An 18,014-nucleotide genomic window follows, 5' to 3' on the forward strand; every position below is an offset into this window, starting at 1 on the left:
CTTTCTACAATATCATAATTTATATTCAGAGAAGAGCAAACTTTGTAACTCCTTTAGCAGAATCAGTTTAATCTAGAACTGTAAATAGTCACTAGCCAAGTGGCGAGTCAACAAAAGGAAGTGGCGACTTATCTAGTCACTATTCACATCCCCTTTTTTTCATGTTAAAAGTATATCACCGTAGGAAGAGTTTCTGCAGAGCAGAATTTTTCTTAAAAAGTCTAATGCCTCCATTCAAGTTCCATCATTGTGTGTTCTATAACAGTCATTGAACAGCCGACCCGATTTTGGGTTTATGACTACAAATGTTTAACCCTGTAGCCTTGTAATTTTAAACGGAATTCAGAAGACAAAGGATTTTCTGGATCAAGTATTGGGAGAAATTTGTCTTCGTGGATGACTTTCTCGATGGAACTAACCCGCATTTGCGTTACATGGAGAGGTAAATCGCAAAAATCCCCCACGGTTAGCTTGACAGCAAGGGGACTCTAACCCATGATCAGTCTACCACTGAGGATATTTTACGTCAGCACTATGGTTAGTGTAAACAGGTGCGGAATTCGTAACGACCTGTCATCGCTGAGATTCGAACCCCAGTCTCCTCATTCGAAGGCGAACGCTCTATCCCCTGAGCCACCAGGACTCATCAATGTGTGTTGGAAATATGGAAATACAAGCAGACTTTTTTAACATTTCTCCTGTTTCAAAGTTGTAATGACTAGATTAAATGTATTTAATCTCGCCAAATATTTTTATATAAAGTTCTTTAATGTCAGTATATTTAACTAAATATATCGACTAAAAATAATAATGAAAAAAATAATATAAATATATAACAATAATTCTAAAATTATTGTTAAATATTTACATTATTGAATTGGCTTTTAAAATCCGAAGACTATTTCGAATATGACTTTTTTTTTTAAATAAAAAAATATATTTATCATTTAATTCAAAAAAAAAAAAAAAAAAAAAATTTGANAAAAAACTTTTGCAAAAAGTGGCTTATTAGGTTTGAGGAAAAAGTGGCTATGAAGACATCAAAGTCAATCGGCCACTGGCTACCGACGGAAAACTCAAACTTTCAGGTCTAGTTTCACCGTTGCTTGTATACATAGACTATGTTTAGATGTATTAGCAATTCTGGTAACAATCTAACATCACAAATTCATGACAGCGAACATCTATTGTAATGCACCTGTTTTAAATATCTTATATATAATATTTAAAGTCTTTCTTATAATATTAAATATTTAATAGTCTTATAATATTAAATATTTAACGTCTTTCTAATATACCACAAAAACTGTTTCGTGAAAGAAAAATATTTGAATGCGTATGGTAGAATCGGTTTTGCTTAGTTGTTTCGATAGATCAAGTATATTTTTATCTGGGGTCGCACCTTCTGTGAGATGAAAAAATCTGATCAACAAACTTTTGATTCTGAGCAGAAATGATTTTGATCAATAACGTGCGTCTCAAAGCATCGAGCGTCGATAGTGCCCAGGTAGCAGAGAAATTTACGTCAGAAAACTAAAACGTCGAATTATAGCAAAAAATTGTTATCCAAAAAATGTAAAATTTGCGTAATAATTTACGTAAATAAATTCGTTTCTTTTACGAATATTTTACCAACCACTTTTTACTCCGTAAGAATGAGTACGCAATTTTTATTTATTATTTACGTCAACAATACGTCAAAATTTACATAAATTAATATGTTAAATGATAGAAAAAAAATGGTTATCCAAAAAACGAAAAAATACAAATAAACCAAAATACCGAACAAATAATTATGAAATTTACCAAAATTTAAATAGTAAATTTGCTTTGCCAATAATACGTAAAATACACAGAATCATTTTGTAAAATTCTTTTGGAAAATTTACTTAAAATTTTACGTAATTCATTCGTTTCTTCTACGAATATTTTACCAACCACGTTTTACTAGGCAAGAATGAGTACGTAGTTTTTACTTATTATTTACTTCAACAGTACGTCAAAATTTACGTAATATATATGAAACGTCAAATTATTGAAAAAAGTGGATATCCAAGAAACAAAAAAATTGCGTAAATAAACTGAAATGCCGAATAAATAATATTGAAATTTACCGAAATTTAAAGGTGAATTTGCTTTCTCAATAATACGTAAAATACACAGAATCATTTTGTAAAATTCTTTTGGAAAATTTACTTAAAATTTTACGTAATTAATTCGGTTCTTTTACGAATATTTTACCAACCACGTTTTACTAGGCAAGAATGAGTACGTAATTTTTACTTATTATTTACGTCAAAATGTACGTAATATATATGAAACGTCAAATTATTGAAAAAAGTGAATATCCAAGAAACAAAATAATTGCATAAATAAACTGAAATGCCGAATAAATAATATTGAAATTTACCGAAATTTAAAGGTAAATTTGCTTTGTCAATAATATGTAAAATACACAGAATCATTTTTACCAAATTTAAATAGTAAATATTTAACCTTCAATCTTTCGTAAATTAAATAAAAGCAAGTCGGAGACATCCATTCTGTTAATATTACGTAAAATGTACGTATAAAGCGACTTTACTTAATTTACGTATCATGACTACATGGGTGACTTTTTTTAAAAAAATTTTGGAAATTTCATTGAAATTAAGTTTATACAACCTGGAAATAAATTTGTTTCAAAACTTATTTTTCTTAATCTTACCCCGAATGAAACCGCTTATTAATGAAAGTAATAATTTACTTTACCATAAAACAGAACTTAAAAAGCATTTTTTTTCCTCACTCAAATTTTACAAAGATTCGAAAAAACTTTTTGATTCGATAATAAATCCCCAAACTACATTGTACATAAAAAAAATCATACACAAGAAGAAAAAAAATGACACAATAAAAATGTTCGAAGTAGTCGTTTGGACCATAAATTTAATGAATTACCGATACGTTCTATTTTTTTTCTCTTCCATTGTGAGTGTTCGAATTCTCTTTATCATCGAACGCAGATGCCACGCTTTTGATACCAAGTTTCAGTGTTAAAAGACTACACTAACAATGTTGGTAGTTTTTGTGGTTTATGTCAAGTAAAAAGAATTATCCTCCTCAGAGTCCATTTATTTGGATGAAATCTATCCCACATAATGCGGGTACATCACCCGGGTACCCGGGTGATTTCCGACTGCACTACCGTTGATGACCTGTCTCTCGGAGCGGCAGAAAAAGTTTTGGGAGAGATAGGGGTCATTAATTTGGTCAGCAGACAAGTAACAATGTCATGTGTCAGCAGCTTGTACTGGCAAGTGTCAGTTTTGAAAGACTAAAAACATGAATAAGATGGATTATTTTTTTCCCAACACCATTTTAGAATGAAGGAAGAATTAATTCATTACTTTCAGTCGTTTTGAAAAAAATTATCGGTTATCATTTTTTTCTTCTTCGTCGGAAATAAGATGCATTGTTTCGTAGAATCAATTGAGCGTGAAATAAAAAGATTTCCTTCTTTTCCCAATCAAATATTTTATTTAATTTTGGTTGTTTTTGCACATTTTTTTTTCTTTCTTTCGTATTTATTTAAATATTAAAATATTAAGTAATTAAAAAAAGAGCATTAATGAATAATCTCTAGGAAAACGATTTTTTTAAATTTAATAAAAAGTTTGAAATGTTTTTATTAGTATTGATCTCCAGTAAATTAATATTTCTAAAAATAATCATACAATTGATAATCCCTTTATAGAAAATCCAGTGAGTTGCTAATGATTTTAGATAATCTCTAGAAATAAAAAAAAGAGGTAACACACCACAAATACGAACTTATTCAAAACAATTTCTTTTACATCTCCAAATCAAATATTCTTCATAGTTAAAGTAAATTATCAGTTAAAGTAAAATAAATATTTTATTTAATTTTGTTTATTTTTGTATATTTTTTCTTTCTTTCTTTCGTATTTATTTAAAGATTAAAATATTAAGTAATTAAAAAGAGAGCATTAATAAATTGTCTCTAGGAAAACGATTTCTCAAATTTAATAAAAAGTTTAAAATGTTTATTAGTAGGGGAGAGTGGGATCAATTGTAACATTTTTTACATAACTATTTTTAACTAACAAAAAATCCAATATATTATTAGTATTAATTGACAGACGAGTAAAGTAACACTATCCTCTACTAGAAAAAAAATAAATACCTTATTTTAAATGTTATTATATTAGTTATAACAATTTCTGACAGTCATGCACTTGTTACAATTGTCCCCACTTACGGGGTCAATTGTAACAGATCATAAATTCAACTAAAACATAGTTAATTATACATATTATCATAGTTGTGATATATTTTTTTATTGATCAAAATGGTAGTGATATTTTTGGAGTAAAAATAATAATGAGCAGAGATCTAAAGGGTTGAACTTTTAACTTTAAGGGGTTAAAAATTTCAATTTGTACTGTGAAAGATGACAAATAAAATAATGCACATGCAACATAATATAAATGATATAGGAAACTATTGGTGGTTCTTAAAGAGTTAAGTAATGGTTTGTAAACATAAGATTATTTATTTTCAGCTGTTACAATCGTCCCTTTACTTATTGTTACAATCGTCCCCAAGACGCCATTTCAGCTTCATTTGTTAAAAACAATGCTAGTTAATTAAAAAAACAGATATTTTTTTTAAAAAAATGTTAATTAAGGTGTCCACTTACATACTCGGTTAATAATTTTTATTTGTTTAAACAAAATTACTTTGTTACAATATAATATTCTAATACCAAAAAAAAGTACTTACGTAGCGTGAAAATATCTTTTGTGATGTAACTCCTTCAAAAGTACATAAAAATGTTTGCCAGCAGGGGTGTACATGAAGATTTATTAAATACACCTTGTGCGCCACCTAGGAACCAAATCTAGAACCCGACACTCGAAATTTTTGCTCTGTTACAATCGTACCCTGTTACAATTGACCCCACTCTCCCCTATTGATCTCCTATAAATTAATATTTCTAAAAAAATCTTACTACTGATAATCCTTTACATAGAAAATCCAGTCAGTTGCTAAGGATTTTAGACAGGGTGCGCAGCCAAATTATTCAACAAAAAATAAGCACTTTTCAAGCACTCAAAAAATATTTTTAAGCACTTCAAAAAATATCATAATTAGGCAGGGTTGAAAAGTTTCAGACAATTAACGGTTTTATCTTGTTTTAACCGTCATGTAAAAAAAAAAAAACCTTTTGGCATTGTTTTCGACAATTGTCAAAAATCATGAAATTTTGAATCATGTAAAACGAATGTTGTTTTCATACGCTACGGACTGACAATAGGCCGAAATAGATTGGGGTTGAATTAATTGTGAAAACGTTGAATAGAACAATATGAACTGTGTATTTTTGCATAATTCGAAGCGAAAATCAACATAGTAAAGAAAAATCTCATTTTGAAAAAGGGAAAATTAAGCGTTTTTTGAAAACAACCAATAAAAAAAAGCACCTTTAAGGGTTTTTAAAAAACAAAAATCGAAAATAAGCACCTTTAAGCACTTTTTAAAAACACTACGCACCCTGTTAGATAATCCCTATAAATAAAAAAGAGGTTACACACCACAAATACCAACTTATTTAAAACAATTTCTTTTACAGCTCCAAATCAAACATTCTTCATCGTTAAAGATTAAAAACAATGCAGGAAACAAAAGCGAATTGCATCCGCTGGCTAAAAGACATTCTTTTTCCCCTTTTGTTTCTGTATAAATTTATTGAACAGCATTATTATTTAACTTATCAAAGTGAACAGGATGAATTAAAATAAAAAAGAATGTCTCTCAGAGAATGTTAGAGTTAGATCCCAACAACAAATGCGTAGTTCTCATCAGAAACTTTGCAAGAGGAAATGAATAAAGATTGCCAAAGCAGAAAATCGGAAGCAATCAAGAGATAAAGGCAAGCAGTTCATAATTGAGTAAAGGATTCATAACATTATCCCTGGGAATTGGGATCTTTCCCTATTTATAATCATATTTTTACTTTCCCTTAAAGCAAGTTATTTTACGAATTTTCTAAGGTGTATAGCTTTGGATCAAGAGAATAAAATGTTTTATAATATTGCTTGTTATAAATGACAGAAGAGTTTTGTTTGCGGTGGATGCTGATATTGGGAATTGAGCATATGGATTCTTTGGTGAATTTAAAATATGTATTTTTAAGTGTGTGCTCTTAAAGCAAAGATATAAAATGGATTATACCATTAAAAAATATTGAAGAATTATGTGTGTTTCTTTTTCACACAGATAAGTAAACACTTATACCTAATAAAGAAAACGAAATTCGTGTATGTTGTAATGTCCTAGCCTTATTTTTTTCCACAAACCACCCGTTAGCAAATTGGAAAGAACTTGTAGTTTTAATATCTACAATTTGAACTTAACTGCTAACTAAAAGTAAATCTGTTAAAGTTTTTCATTTTCCTTGTATGCATTTATCTCAAGCTATCTAAGGGAATTTTCATCATTATTTTGGTTTTATTGTTCTTTTTTTTATACATAATCATAACTTTGCTTTTTTTAAAAAATAAATCATCTGAAACTAGGCAGTAATGTACCACTTTCTACAAATGATATATAAGTTTTAACCTCGACGAATGATATGGCACTTTGCGTTAATCCAATCTAAGTTATAGAATGAGTATCCTTAATTAAACTGACGGTTTTCAAACATTTATGACGGGAAAACATCTAAGACAGGATTAACAAAACCATTTTGGAAGAAAATTCATACGTTATAGCAAATTTTTCGAATTGTACTGTTAAATGCAGGGTATCTTAAATTAAACTGGTGATTTTCAATCATTTATGACAGGTAAACTGTCAAGAATAACAAAACAATTTAAGCATCAAATTTCTGTGATGCAGCATACTTTCGCCGTATCGCACTGCTATATTAACTTAAACTGACGGTTTTCATATACAAATACATATCAAATTTTCAGGAACAAGAAAAACATAGTTTGAATGTAGTGGGTACATATAAACATTCTGTTTCATTTATAAGCATAGATTTTACAAAGATTATACCTTTTTTTAAACACTCAATGAATACAAACTTTATTATTAACATATTTTATTTTATAACCGTCGTTTAACAGCCGACCCAAATTTGGATTTACGACTACCAATGTTCATCTCCGTAGCCTTGTAATTTTGAACCCAATTCAGAAGACAAGAGAACTCCTGAATCAAGTATTGAGAGAAATTTGACTTCATGGACGACTTTCTGGTGGAACTAACCCGCATTTGCGTTAAATGGAGAGGAAAACCACGGTTAGCTTGACGGCAAGGGTTCTCTAACCCCATTATTCGTCTACCACTCAGGATAATTTACGTAAGCACTATGGTCCGTGCAATCCGGTTGCGGAATTCGTATTGATCAGCTGTCGCTGGGATTCGAACCCGGTTCGCCTCATTGGAAGGCGAACGCTCCCTGAGCCCTCACGGCTCTTTTATTAATGTATATTATTAATTTAGCTAACTCAAGTGGACGACCAAAACGCTGTGCTTCTCTGATATTAAAATTTTAGTTTTTCAGCTTGGCATACCAGTCACGAACTATTATTGCAGGCTGTGACGCCCTCTTAAATACTCAGTTTAAATGTCTCGAGCAGCTTTTGAGTCAAGTTAATAATACAAAAAAATTCATAACACTTCCGGAAATGACACAGTACTTAAAAAAAAAACTCATTCATCAAAAGCATCTTATTAAAATTTCTTACTCTATTTACAACATGGGTAAAAATCAAAGAATAATAACTTTAAAAGTACAAAAATTTTGAAATAAAAGTTTTTAAACTCATTGACGTCTTTCAAAATGTTTCCAAAAAAAATTCCCCAAAGAACATCAGTATATGATCGGGACAACAATATATGTCACTTCAACGACGCTCTTCTTTAAATCAAGATTAATTACTGTCACATACTTTTAGACTTATTTTTTCAAGGCATTCTATTCTAATTTTCTTTCCCGCGAACTCTACTTCCTTATTCCTTTTAGAATTTTTTTTTTACTGCTTTTTGCCGAAATCATTAATCATAAATATGATGGAAGCAACAACAAAAAAAAGTTTTAAAATTCCGAAATTCAAAACTGTTGTTTTATTTGGAAGTACCAGTGTCTTTAAACAGAATTGATGTCGAATACTTAGCAAGAATCAATTTAAAGAATACGCCAGGCTTCCTACTCCTCAACTCCACTCGACTGTTTTTCCCTCACAGACAACTTCCTCTGGCTGGAGGATTCCTACCCATTTATGTTTTCGTTTCTTCATCATTTGGTATATAATCACCTATGACTTAGATTGTCGCCATCTTGCTGCAGATGGTCATGGCAGATCCTTTGCTAAATGATCCAAAAAATGGTAAAGACAAACTATGGGACCCAACATACCGAATTGCCCTACTTCTTTAATGATTTGGGTTTTTTTTCTTCCTTCTGTGACCAAAGAAAGTAGTGCAGATATTTCTAGATTTTTTGAGAAGCTTCGGGTTTCACTTAACAATTTTTGCATAAAAATAAAATATGGTGTCATAAAATGTATTTGAACTTTATTAATTTGAAAAGTAGCTACTTAACTTGAATGTGCAATATAATGAATCAGGGTTTTTTAACGTATGGGTTGAAGAAACATTGAATTAAAGTATTTCAGGATACTAAAGTTGAAGCAAGGAGTTAAGAGAATATTACTTAATTTTAAAAGAAGCTAATTCTCTTGAATGTGCAATGTAATGAATCAGGGTTTTTTAACGTATGGGTTGAAGAAACATTGAATAAAAGAATTTCAGGATACTGAAGTTGAAGCAAGGAGTTTAAAGAATATTGCTTAATTTAAAAAAAAGCTACTTAACTTGAATAAGCCATGTTATGAATCAGGGTTTTTTTAACGTGAGGGTTGAAGAAACATTGAATAAAAGTATTTCAGGCTTATAAAGCTGAAGCAAGGAGTTTATATTTAAAAAGCCAAGGAATTATTATTGTAAAGCCTTTTTTTGTATTTAAATAAAAAGGAAGTAAAAAAACAATGCAAAATTGTTACATGTTATTTTATTTTTTCGAAACTATTTTCCAATTAACTTTAGATATATCTTGAAATGAAGCAAATAACTGTAAACTTTACGATTTCAAAACATTTCTCACATTAAATTAAAACAATAAAAATAATTATAAAAAAAAATTTTCGTGGAATTATCCTTAGTTAAAATGCAGCAAACAGCTATAAAACTTAATTAAGTATAAAAACTCGCATTTGTATGCCAGATTTCCTAACTTAAAACATCATCTGCACTAGTTAATATACAAAACTCCTATAATCATTAAGATTTCACCTTAATACAAGAATGTCAAAAAAGAATACAGCTGCTTTTAAGAAGAATGAAAAAGACTTAAGGTATCCGAACACGTTCGGAGGATTTTTTTAAAAATATTAAGTTTCAGAACACTTTAATTATGTTNCTTAAACGGATTAGTTTCAAAATCATTTTTTCTTCATTATTTAATATTTTAGTACCAAAAAAGGCCACGTAAAAAGCATTTTTTGTGTAACAAAATGCTGTACAGCAATGTGTTTTAAACGGCACAATTATTTAAAACAAAGAAAAAATTAAAATATGTTGAATAATAAGGTTTTCTTATAATTAAATAATAAATAATTAGCTAAAACAAAATGTTTTCAAAAATCATAGATATTTCTGTATATTATCTGATAAGTGACATCCAATTTAGAAGACATTCTTTTTAGAGAATTAGAAATATTTTAATGCAATACATTGTTACTCACTGCTCATTATTCTTCTCCTCCTCATGATGAGTATGATGATGATGATGGCGAGAACAAAGAGAATAGCTATACTTCCGATAATCGCAGCAATCACCAGCACATTCTTATCACCAAATTCTGCATGCCAACCCGCTATTCCTGAAAATAGCCGAGAAAACGTTTTATTTAACGAAATAAACACATAATACGTAATAGAAAGTGTCATTTCGCTTTCCTTTAAATAAAAGAAATAAAACCGAGGCAAAAGAAAAGTTGTGTTTTCTTATTCTCATTTCTTTTTTAAAAACTTAGAAAAATTTTCAAACTGCTCGTACTTAGAAAATTCCTCATCTTGTTGGTACTTAGAAAATTTTTGATGTTGTTGGTACTTAGAAAGTTTCTTAAAATATTGCTACTTTGAATAATTACAAATTGTTTTGACTTATTGAAATGCATTAAAATTGTTTTGACATAGAAATACATTAAAATTGTTCTGACTTAGAAATACATTAAAATGGTTTTGACTTAGAAAAACATTAAAATGGTCTTGACTTAGAAATACATTAAAATGGTTTTGACTTAGAAATACATTAAAATGGTTTTGACTTAGAAGAATTTTCAAACTGTTTGTACTTAAAAAATTCCTGATCTTGTTGATACTTAGATTTTTCTGCAAATGTTTCTACTTTGAATAATTTCAAACCGTTTTGACTTAGAAAAACTTTCAAAGTGAAACTTACCCTAGCAGTAATTTTACCTTGGCCCCAGTTGGGTTCAAAATTGGCTCGATATGGGTCCTATTAGAACATGCACCGAGGGACCAATAATTGGAATGTCTAGATTTTTTAATATTGGTCCTGGAATGGCCTATATAGGGCCTACAGTGGCCAATATGGAACCTAGATTGGCTAAATAATGGATATAAAATATCGGGTGAATATGACAATTCTATATAGGACCGATATTTTTTGTAAAGTGGCTGTAAAATATCGGGTGAAACGGAAAATTCTATATAAAGTATCGGGTTAATCTGACAATTCTATATAGTACCGATAATGGTTGCAAAGTGGCTATAAAATATCGGGTTAATCTGACAGTTCTATATAGGACCGATATAGGATGTTAAGTGGCTGTAAAATATCTGGTGAATCGGAAAGTTCTATATAGGACCAATATCGGAAAAATAAAGGCTCTTTAAACTCTTACTGAGCCAAGATTCATGAATATTGGCCAAATAAGGACCCAAGTTGTTTTGATGCTAGGGTAACTAATTAGATGTGCACATTTCAAATTTTGAAACAGTGCAATTTAATTCTAATAATTTTTATTTATTTTTATAAAATTCAGGTTCACCCAAATTAAAATCTCACACTACCAATTTTATTTGTCTAGTAATAAATATAAAAAAATAAAAATATATCAGTTGTAGTATTTACTAAAAAATTGGTAAAAGTATGTTTTTTTTAAATGTTGTTTACTTTTAACGAGCGGAAAGTGTTGAAACCTTAGTACATGACTGAAAATAATACTAAGAAATAATTTAATGAACAAAGTGTGGCTTATCACTATACTCCTTAAATTTAAATACTGAAACTGTTATTAAATATAAGTTCTAAAGTTCTGATAATTCATTTTACAAAGATTAATATCTACACTTTAACGTTACCTAAGCAATTTTTGCTTTAAGCAGTTTGAAAAGAATGTAAAATATAATATTACAAATATAAAAAATAGAATATTACAACTACATATTTTTTTACCGTTCTATTAATTTATTTTAATTTTTAAATTAAAACTAAAATAAGTTTATAAAGTTCCCGAGCTAAAAGTAAAATGGAATATCTAAATTACAGTTTTTCAAATTTCAAAATTTTTTTTAAATATATTTGAGTATAGTTTTAAAATTAAAACAACATGCACACAAAAAAAATCATGGCGGAAAATGCACTCAAATTTCTAGCAACATCTATAATTTGTAGCAAATTTATGTCTAATTATAATGTCATATTAATTAGACATAAATCTCATCTGATTGTAGAAGAGATTCATATCTAGTTATAACTACAGTTCATGGCCAAATTATTCGACGCACTGTAAGATTCTATGTAAAATATTAGTTATCAGGTGATACTACACAGCTTTATTGTTTTTACGCGACTGAAACCGGTTTGCACTTGTTTACGTTAATGAATTAATTGGTTGAATTAAACGATATATAAAATAAATTCGACGACTGGATAAATTGGATTATATATTATATAAATATAGAATATTTATTACATCAGATATTATATTATTATATTGTAATAATTAGATCAAATTATTAGACGCACTGAAGTTTTTCAATAATAACATGTTTTGCAGGAGTTCATAGGCAATACTTTTATAATTAAACATACATGCAATGAGTTTTTATTCAGGAGATTTGTTATATATCTCCCGTTTGTATTTATTTTTAACGTATTGCATTACGATGTTAACGCATTGATACACGAATGTAAACAAGTGCAAACCGCATAAAAACAATAAAGCCTGTATAGTATCACCTGATAATTAAGATTTTACATAGATTCTTAAAGTGCGTCTAATAATTTGACCAAAGATTGTAATTTCTTTTCTTTAATAAAGAGTTAATAAAGTTATTGAAAAAAATATCCCGTATACAGCATCCAAAGTTGATAATAACATAAAGTAAATGTCTTTTATAGCCTGACTTACCAGGACCAGAAACCAATCGCTCGCAAGGATCTGACATGCCCACATCATTAATGGCCACACAAACATACATTCCATATCTCTCAGCGCTGTCCGGCAGTAGATAGACCTTGTAATCTTCAGGGGAAGCATCCAGATCATACTGATCTTCAATGTCCAGCGTCTCGTTGTCTTTACTCCAAGTGTAGTTGATCTTGTTGGGAAATCCGTCCGCTTTGCAAACCAATACAGGCTCTCCGGCATCGTTTGTCGTTTCACTAATGCTGCATTCGGGTTTGTCTAGTTTAAAGAAGAAGAAAAAAATACTTAGCATTTTTTTTCTTTGAATTCCTACGATTAGTTCACACTTTCTCTCTATATATTTTGTTCAAGTTTTCAATCGTTAATGAAATACTTTTTATCCATCAAATAAATATAAATATCAAATAAATTAATATAAATATCAAATAAATATTTCAAATCCATTTTTTTTAAACTTACAGTGTATGACACTTTCAATATGTTAATACAGTTTTTTCAAATATTAATTCATTCATTAAATAGGGATGAGCGAAAAACGAAATGGAATTTTCTGAATGCTTAAGTGTTAGACATTGCTTTAAATGCTAATACTATAAGCGATTCGGTTTTTCACATATTTTAAAGATAACATCAGTAATAATTTCTAACTTACAGCTCTATTTGGAGAAAAAAAATAATTTATTGCGTGCATTTATATATTTAATATTTTATGTTCACTGTGTCAGATAAATTCAAAACAGAATATTACGTGGTAGCGTCATGTGGTCCACGTCTCCAAATTGATACTTTTAGAGTTGTCTAATTCCACGCGCTTTTTTTCCCTATCTATATATATTTCTCTTACACGTTGACAAAAAAAGCCTCATTACTACTCCCGAATGGCAACGCTAGAAAATCGACCAATGATTGCCGCTAAAAATGTAGCACTTTTAAAAACAGAAACTGAAATAACCAGAGTGTAGAATATTATGTGCTTATGCGCATCGTACTTTTTGTTAAATAATTTATTTATTATATATCAGTTTGTAGATGTTAACGAGAAGAGTTTTGTGGTTGCTAGGGTGACTAATTAGAATGTGAATTGTTTTTTTGAGTGAGTGTGAGATTTGTTTTTCAAAACTGCGATGCTGTAATTTTATTGTTTAGTTAATAAATCTTCCTTTTATATTAAATGTGATAGTAGTTTCCTTAATTATTTGATTCGAAGTCCTTTGAGTTTTATTGGAGGTCAGTTTATTTCGTATTTTTTGACAAGAGAGAGCATTCTCACCAAATGAGATTTCTTCCGAAATTCAATGTTTTGTTTATGCAGGTTTTTCCATTGCAATTAACTTATTTCAATTTTTAATAGACTTAAATATAGCCAAAATTTTAACCTTTTTAAAGAGATATCAGTTTTAGAAATTTTATCTTAAGATTGCTTAGGTGCATTTGCAATGTACCTAAGTTAGTAGCGAGCGAAGCGAGCTTGGTTTGCGAAGCAAATCATATAAGATCGCGTAGCAATTTTCGGGGGTTAGCGAGTGTTAGAGAGCAGGGGCGCAGCCCACTAGTTCCTACTATTAGTTCACACTCTTCCTATATATATTTATGAATCTTTGTTCAAATTTTCACTCGTTAATAAAATACTTTTAATTTATCCATTCAAGTTCAAATATATATTTTTTAAACTAGTAGTTTATAACACTTGATGTTAATACAGTTTTTTCAAATATTAATTCATCAATTAAATTTGGTTAATTAATTTTGGTTTTATGTATGAGAAAAATTGTAATTATTCAATAAAACGTTACTAAAATTAAAAAATTTTCTGTTAATCTAAGTAGGCTTTAATTTTTTTTTAATATTACTTGTTTACTTGATGCTTTAGAAAATGCAAAACCATTCATTACTAATCAAATTCCTCATTATTTTATTTATGCATTTGAAATTGTTTTGTATAAACATAAGGAAACATTTATCTTTAAAGTAGAAATTTGCATGGTAACCTAAGCTAAATGGACGGTTTTCAAATATTAAAGCAAAAAAAAAATGCAAATATACGAGAGAAATTTACAAGACACCTTTCTCTATTTAAGATCCTGTTTCTAGTTCAAGAATTTTTCAACGAATAATAAGAGAGAAAAAATTAACATCAGAAGTCATCTATCGGAAAAGGTTTTAATCAACACCAGAGACTCGGAACAAAAATATTAATACCATGTGACATAAGTTTGCTGCAGGATTTTCTTTTTTAATTATGTTTTTAAAACTGACTATTATAATTTAAAACACCTTGTATGCATCTTATAGAAAATATATATTAGTTACCTTTTCTTTAAACACAGAACGAAATGCTGCAAATTCAAACATTTATATGCGGTCATATAAGTTTTACTTCGGTGATATCCCCTTCTTTTTTAATTGAAAATATATTTTTGAAATAGTTTGTAATTTAAAAGTTGAAACTTATTAAACACTTAAAATATAAACAGCAGTGGTCAATAATTCAGTTTTATTCAATAGAGAAGAAAGTTTAAATTTTCTATCCCAAACTCTTAACACTAAACTCGTTTTTCTGTAAATAGCGTTTTTTAAACGAACAAATGAAATTGTAGTTTTATTATTATTTAGTTTTATTATGGTTAAATTATGGAATTTTACAGCACTTGTTTTTATAAATAATATCTTTATTTGCAATGTATTGAATGTTTGTCTACGAATCAATTATATTTAAAAAAGCACAATTTTACAAAAGAAATTTTTTTTCAAATAATTTTTCTTAATAAATTTTTTTGTTTGTTAATAAATAGTTGTGAGTTTCTTTTAGCTGCTCTTTAAGGTTTTTTTATTACCTATGTAATAGCTTAAATTTTTACTTGGAGCATAAACAAAAATGCGAAAAACATATTTAACATTTCCAGTACATTTATACAAACAAAAAATCCCACAATTGAATATGATTTGAGCACTTGAGACATTTTAACGATAAATTTTACGAAAAAAATAAGACTTAAAAATACATTTATTTTAGATCACGAGCTGCCTAACTTTTTTGGTCATCGACCCCCCCCCCCCCCCNCCCCCCCCCAAATTTTTTTATTCTCTTATCAATCCCCCTTAACTATATAAATGAAAGAAAAAATACATGTTTCTCAAATGATTTTTTTTCTTTAGAGAAAATCAAATTTTTACAATAGACAATGCTGGATTATATATGCTGAATTATTAAGAAGGAATAGTTAAATTTCAATTATGTTTAATGATTTAGCACAATATGGAAACTATTTAAAACAACTTTCAAACAAGCTTAAGTTATTAAAAATTAATAGGATTATTAAATAATAATTCAGTGAATAGTAAATTATGATTATAAAATAATAATTTCAAAAATATAATTTTCTTTTTAGTTTACCAATCATTTTAACTGGTCTTTATTTTCATTTGATTGTATTTATGAGTTGTTATTCATTTAAACTAATTAATCAAAAAACAATTGTAACTTAAAATAGCTGTAAGATTTAATTTATATTTAAAATTTAATCTATTTCAGAAAAAAGGAGATGAATAATTATTAAAAAAAATATGCTGGAATGGTAAAAAAGTATTATCTTTTATTAAAAACTTCACTTATTATATTTTATTTCATAATAGTCTTTGAACAGCCGACCCGATTTCTGGGTTTACGACTACTAATGTTCAACTACGTAGCCTTGTAATTTTGAACCCTATCCTGAAGACAAGGGAACTCCTGGATCAAGTATTAGGAGCAATTTTGCCTTCGTGGAGGACTTTTTGATGAAACTAAACCGCCTTTGCGTTACAAGGATAGGAAGACCACAAAAACATCCCACGGTTAGCCTGACGACAAGGGGACTCCATTACATGATCCGTCTACCACTGATGATATATCACGTCAGCACTGTGGTCGGTGCAAGCCGGATGCGGAATTCTATCGACCAGTCATCGCTTGGATTCGAGCCCGGTTCTCTTCATGGGAAGGCGAACGCTTTGTAATTACAAATGGCATTCCCAACAAAAATTGCATATGTTGCATTGTTTTTGATAAATTTGTGATCGGTATTCATTCATCGGCAGCCTAGGTTGGAGTGACCACTAATTATACTTAATCGTCACCCAGGTACCGATATCGTTCAGTTTGCCTACCCCTGATTTCGACAGAAAAACATGATTAGACATATATTTAAATTAAAAGATGAATTTACAGTCCTGGGCCATATTATCAGACGCATTATAAGATTTTGTGCAAAATTATAATTATCAGGTTATACTATACAGCTGTACTGTTTTTACTCGGATGAAACCGGTTTGTACTTGTTGACGTTCCTGTATCAATGGGTTAATATTATAATAAAATACGTTAAAAATAAATGCAAGTAGAAAGTATATAAAAATCTCCTGTATAAAAACCCATTACATGTGTGTTTAAATATAAAAGTATTGCCTATAATGTCGTGCAAATCATGTGATTACTAAAAAACTACAGTGAGTCTAATAATTTGGTTTAATTATTATAATATACTAATATAATACCTGATATAATAAATATTCTATATTTATATAATATATTGTCTAATTTATCCTATCGTCGAATTTATATTATATATCGTATCGTATCGTTATATATCGTCGAATTTATGTTATATATCGTCTCATTTAACCAATTGATACACTAACGTAAACAAGTGCAAACCGGTTTCAGTCACATAAAAGCAATAAAGCTGTATAGTATCACCTGATAATTAAGATTTCACATAGAATCTTATAGTGCGTCTACTAATACGGCCATGGACTGTATGAAAATATGAGAACAACAGAAGGTTAAAATATTTAAGATAATTTTGAGCTCATTTTTATTCAACTAAAATGAAGTAAAACCACCCTTAATTTGAGAGCGGTCGCTGATTGGTGCAAACCACCCCCTTCAGTAATGAAATGAAAGTTAATTAACGAGACGCCATGGCACGAACTTAAATTGAGTTTTATTCATTTTTATTTGCCATCAAGTCTTTTGGGAGAAGAGTAATCTTTTTTTTTACAAAAAAAAAAGAGATTATAAGGCTTTTTGAACAAAAGACTTTTACTCGAGAAATGATTAGCCTAGGAGATTGAGAAAAACGAACTTTTTCAGTTTTTATAGTAATAAAAACCCATTTACTCTGGCAAAAATAATTCTACTGCTTTAGTTTTGAACGGTCTCATCATTTTAGTATCTTCAGAAACAGATTACGACATTTTAATGAGAATTAAATAGAGGTTTAAATAAAAAAACTGTTACTTTCCTGCGTGGAAAGACCCAAATTTTCACTAACTGTTAATACGTTATTGTGTTTAATCAGAGTTTTAAGTTTTAAAAATATCCTGGTTTGATGATTTTTTTTATATAAATAATGTGTTTAGTCTTTCTTTGATATTAAACTAGAACAGAAATACCACTATATCTGAAAACAAAGAAGCCCACTTGCATCCTACTATTTCTTA

General features: G+C 29.0%; 1 protein-coding gene across 3 annotated transcripts in view; it reads right to left on the bottom strand.

Moving 5' to 3' along the window:
- LOC107445749 (B-cell receptor CD22) overlaps positions 1 to 18,014 on the bottom strand; it is a 417,445-nt gene that overhangs the window by 17,168 nt on the left and 382,263 nt on the right. For all 3 annotated transcript variants that reach the window (XM_071178321.1, XM_071178319.1, XM_071178320.1), the window contains exons 12-13: positions 12,516 to 12,791; positions 9,819 to 9,956 (exon numbers count right to left, since the gene is read on the bottom strand). In XM_071178321.1, coding sequence (XP_071034422.1) covers positions 9,819 to 9,956; positions 12,516 to 12,791 — 414 coding nt within the window. The remainder of the gene's footprint in view (positions 1 to 9,818; positions 9,957 to 12,515; positions 12,792 to 18,014) is intronic.

This window comes from Parasteatoda tepidariorum, chromosome 3 (genome assembly GCF_043381705.1).
Source record: "Parasteatoda tepidariorum isolate YZ-2023 chromosome 3, CAS_Ptep_4.0, whole genome shotgun sequence".
Taxonomy (NCBI): domain Eukaryota; kingdom Metazoa; phylum Arthropoda; class Arachnida; order Araneae; family Theridiidae; genus Parasteatoda; species Parasteatoda tepidariorum.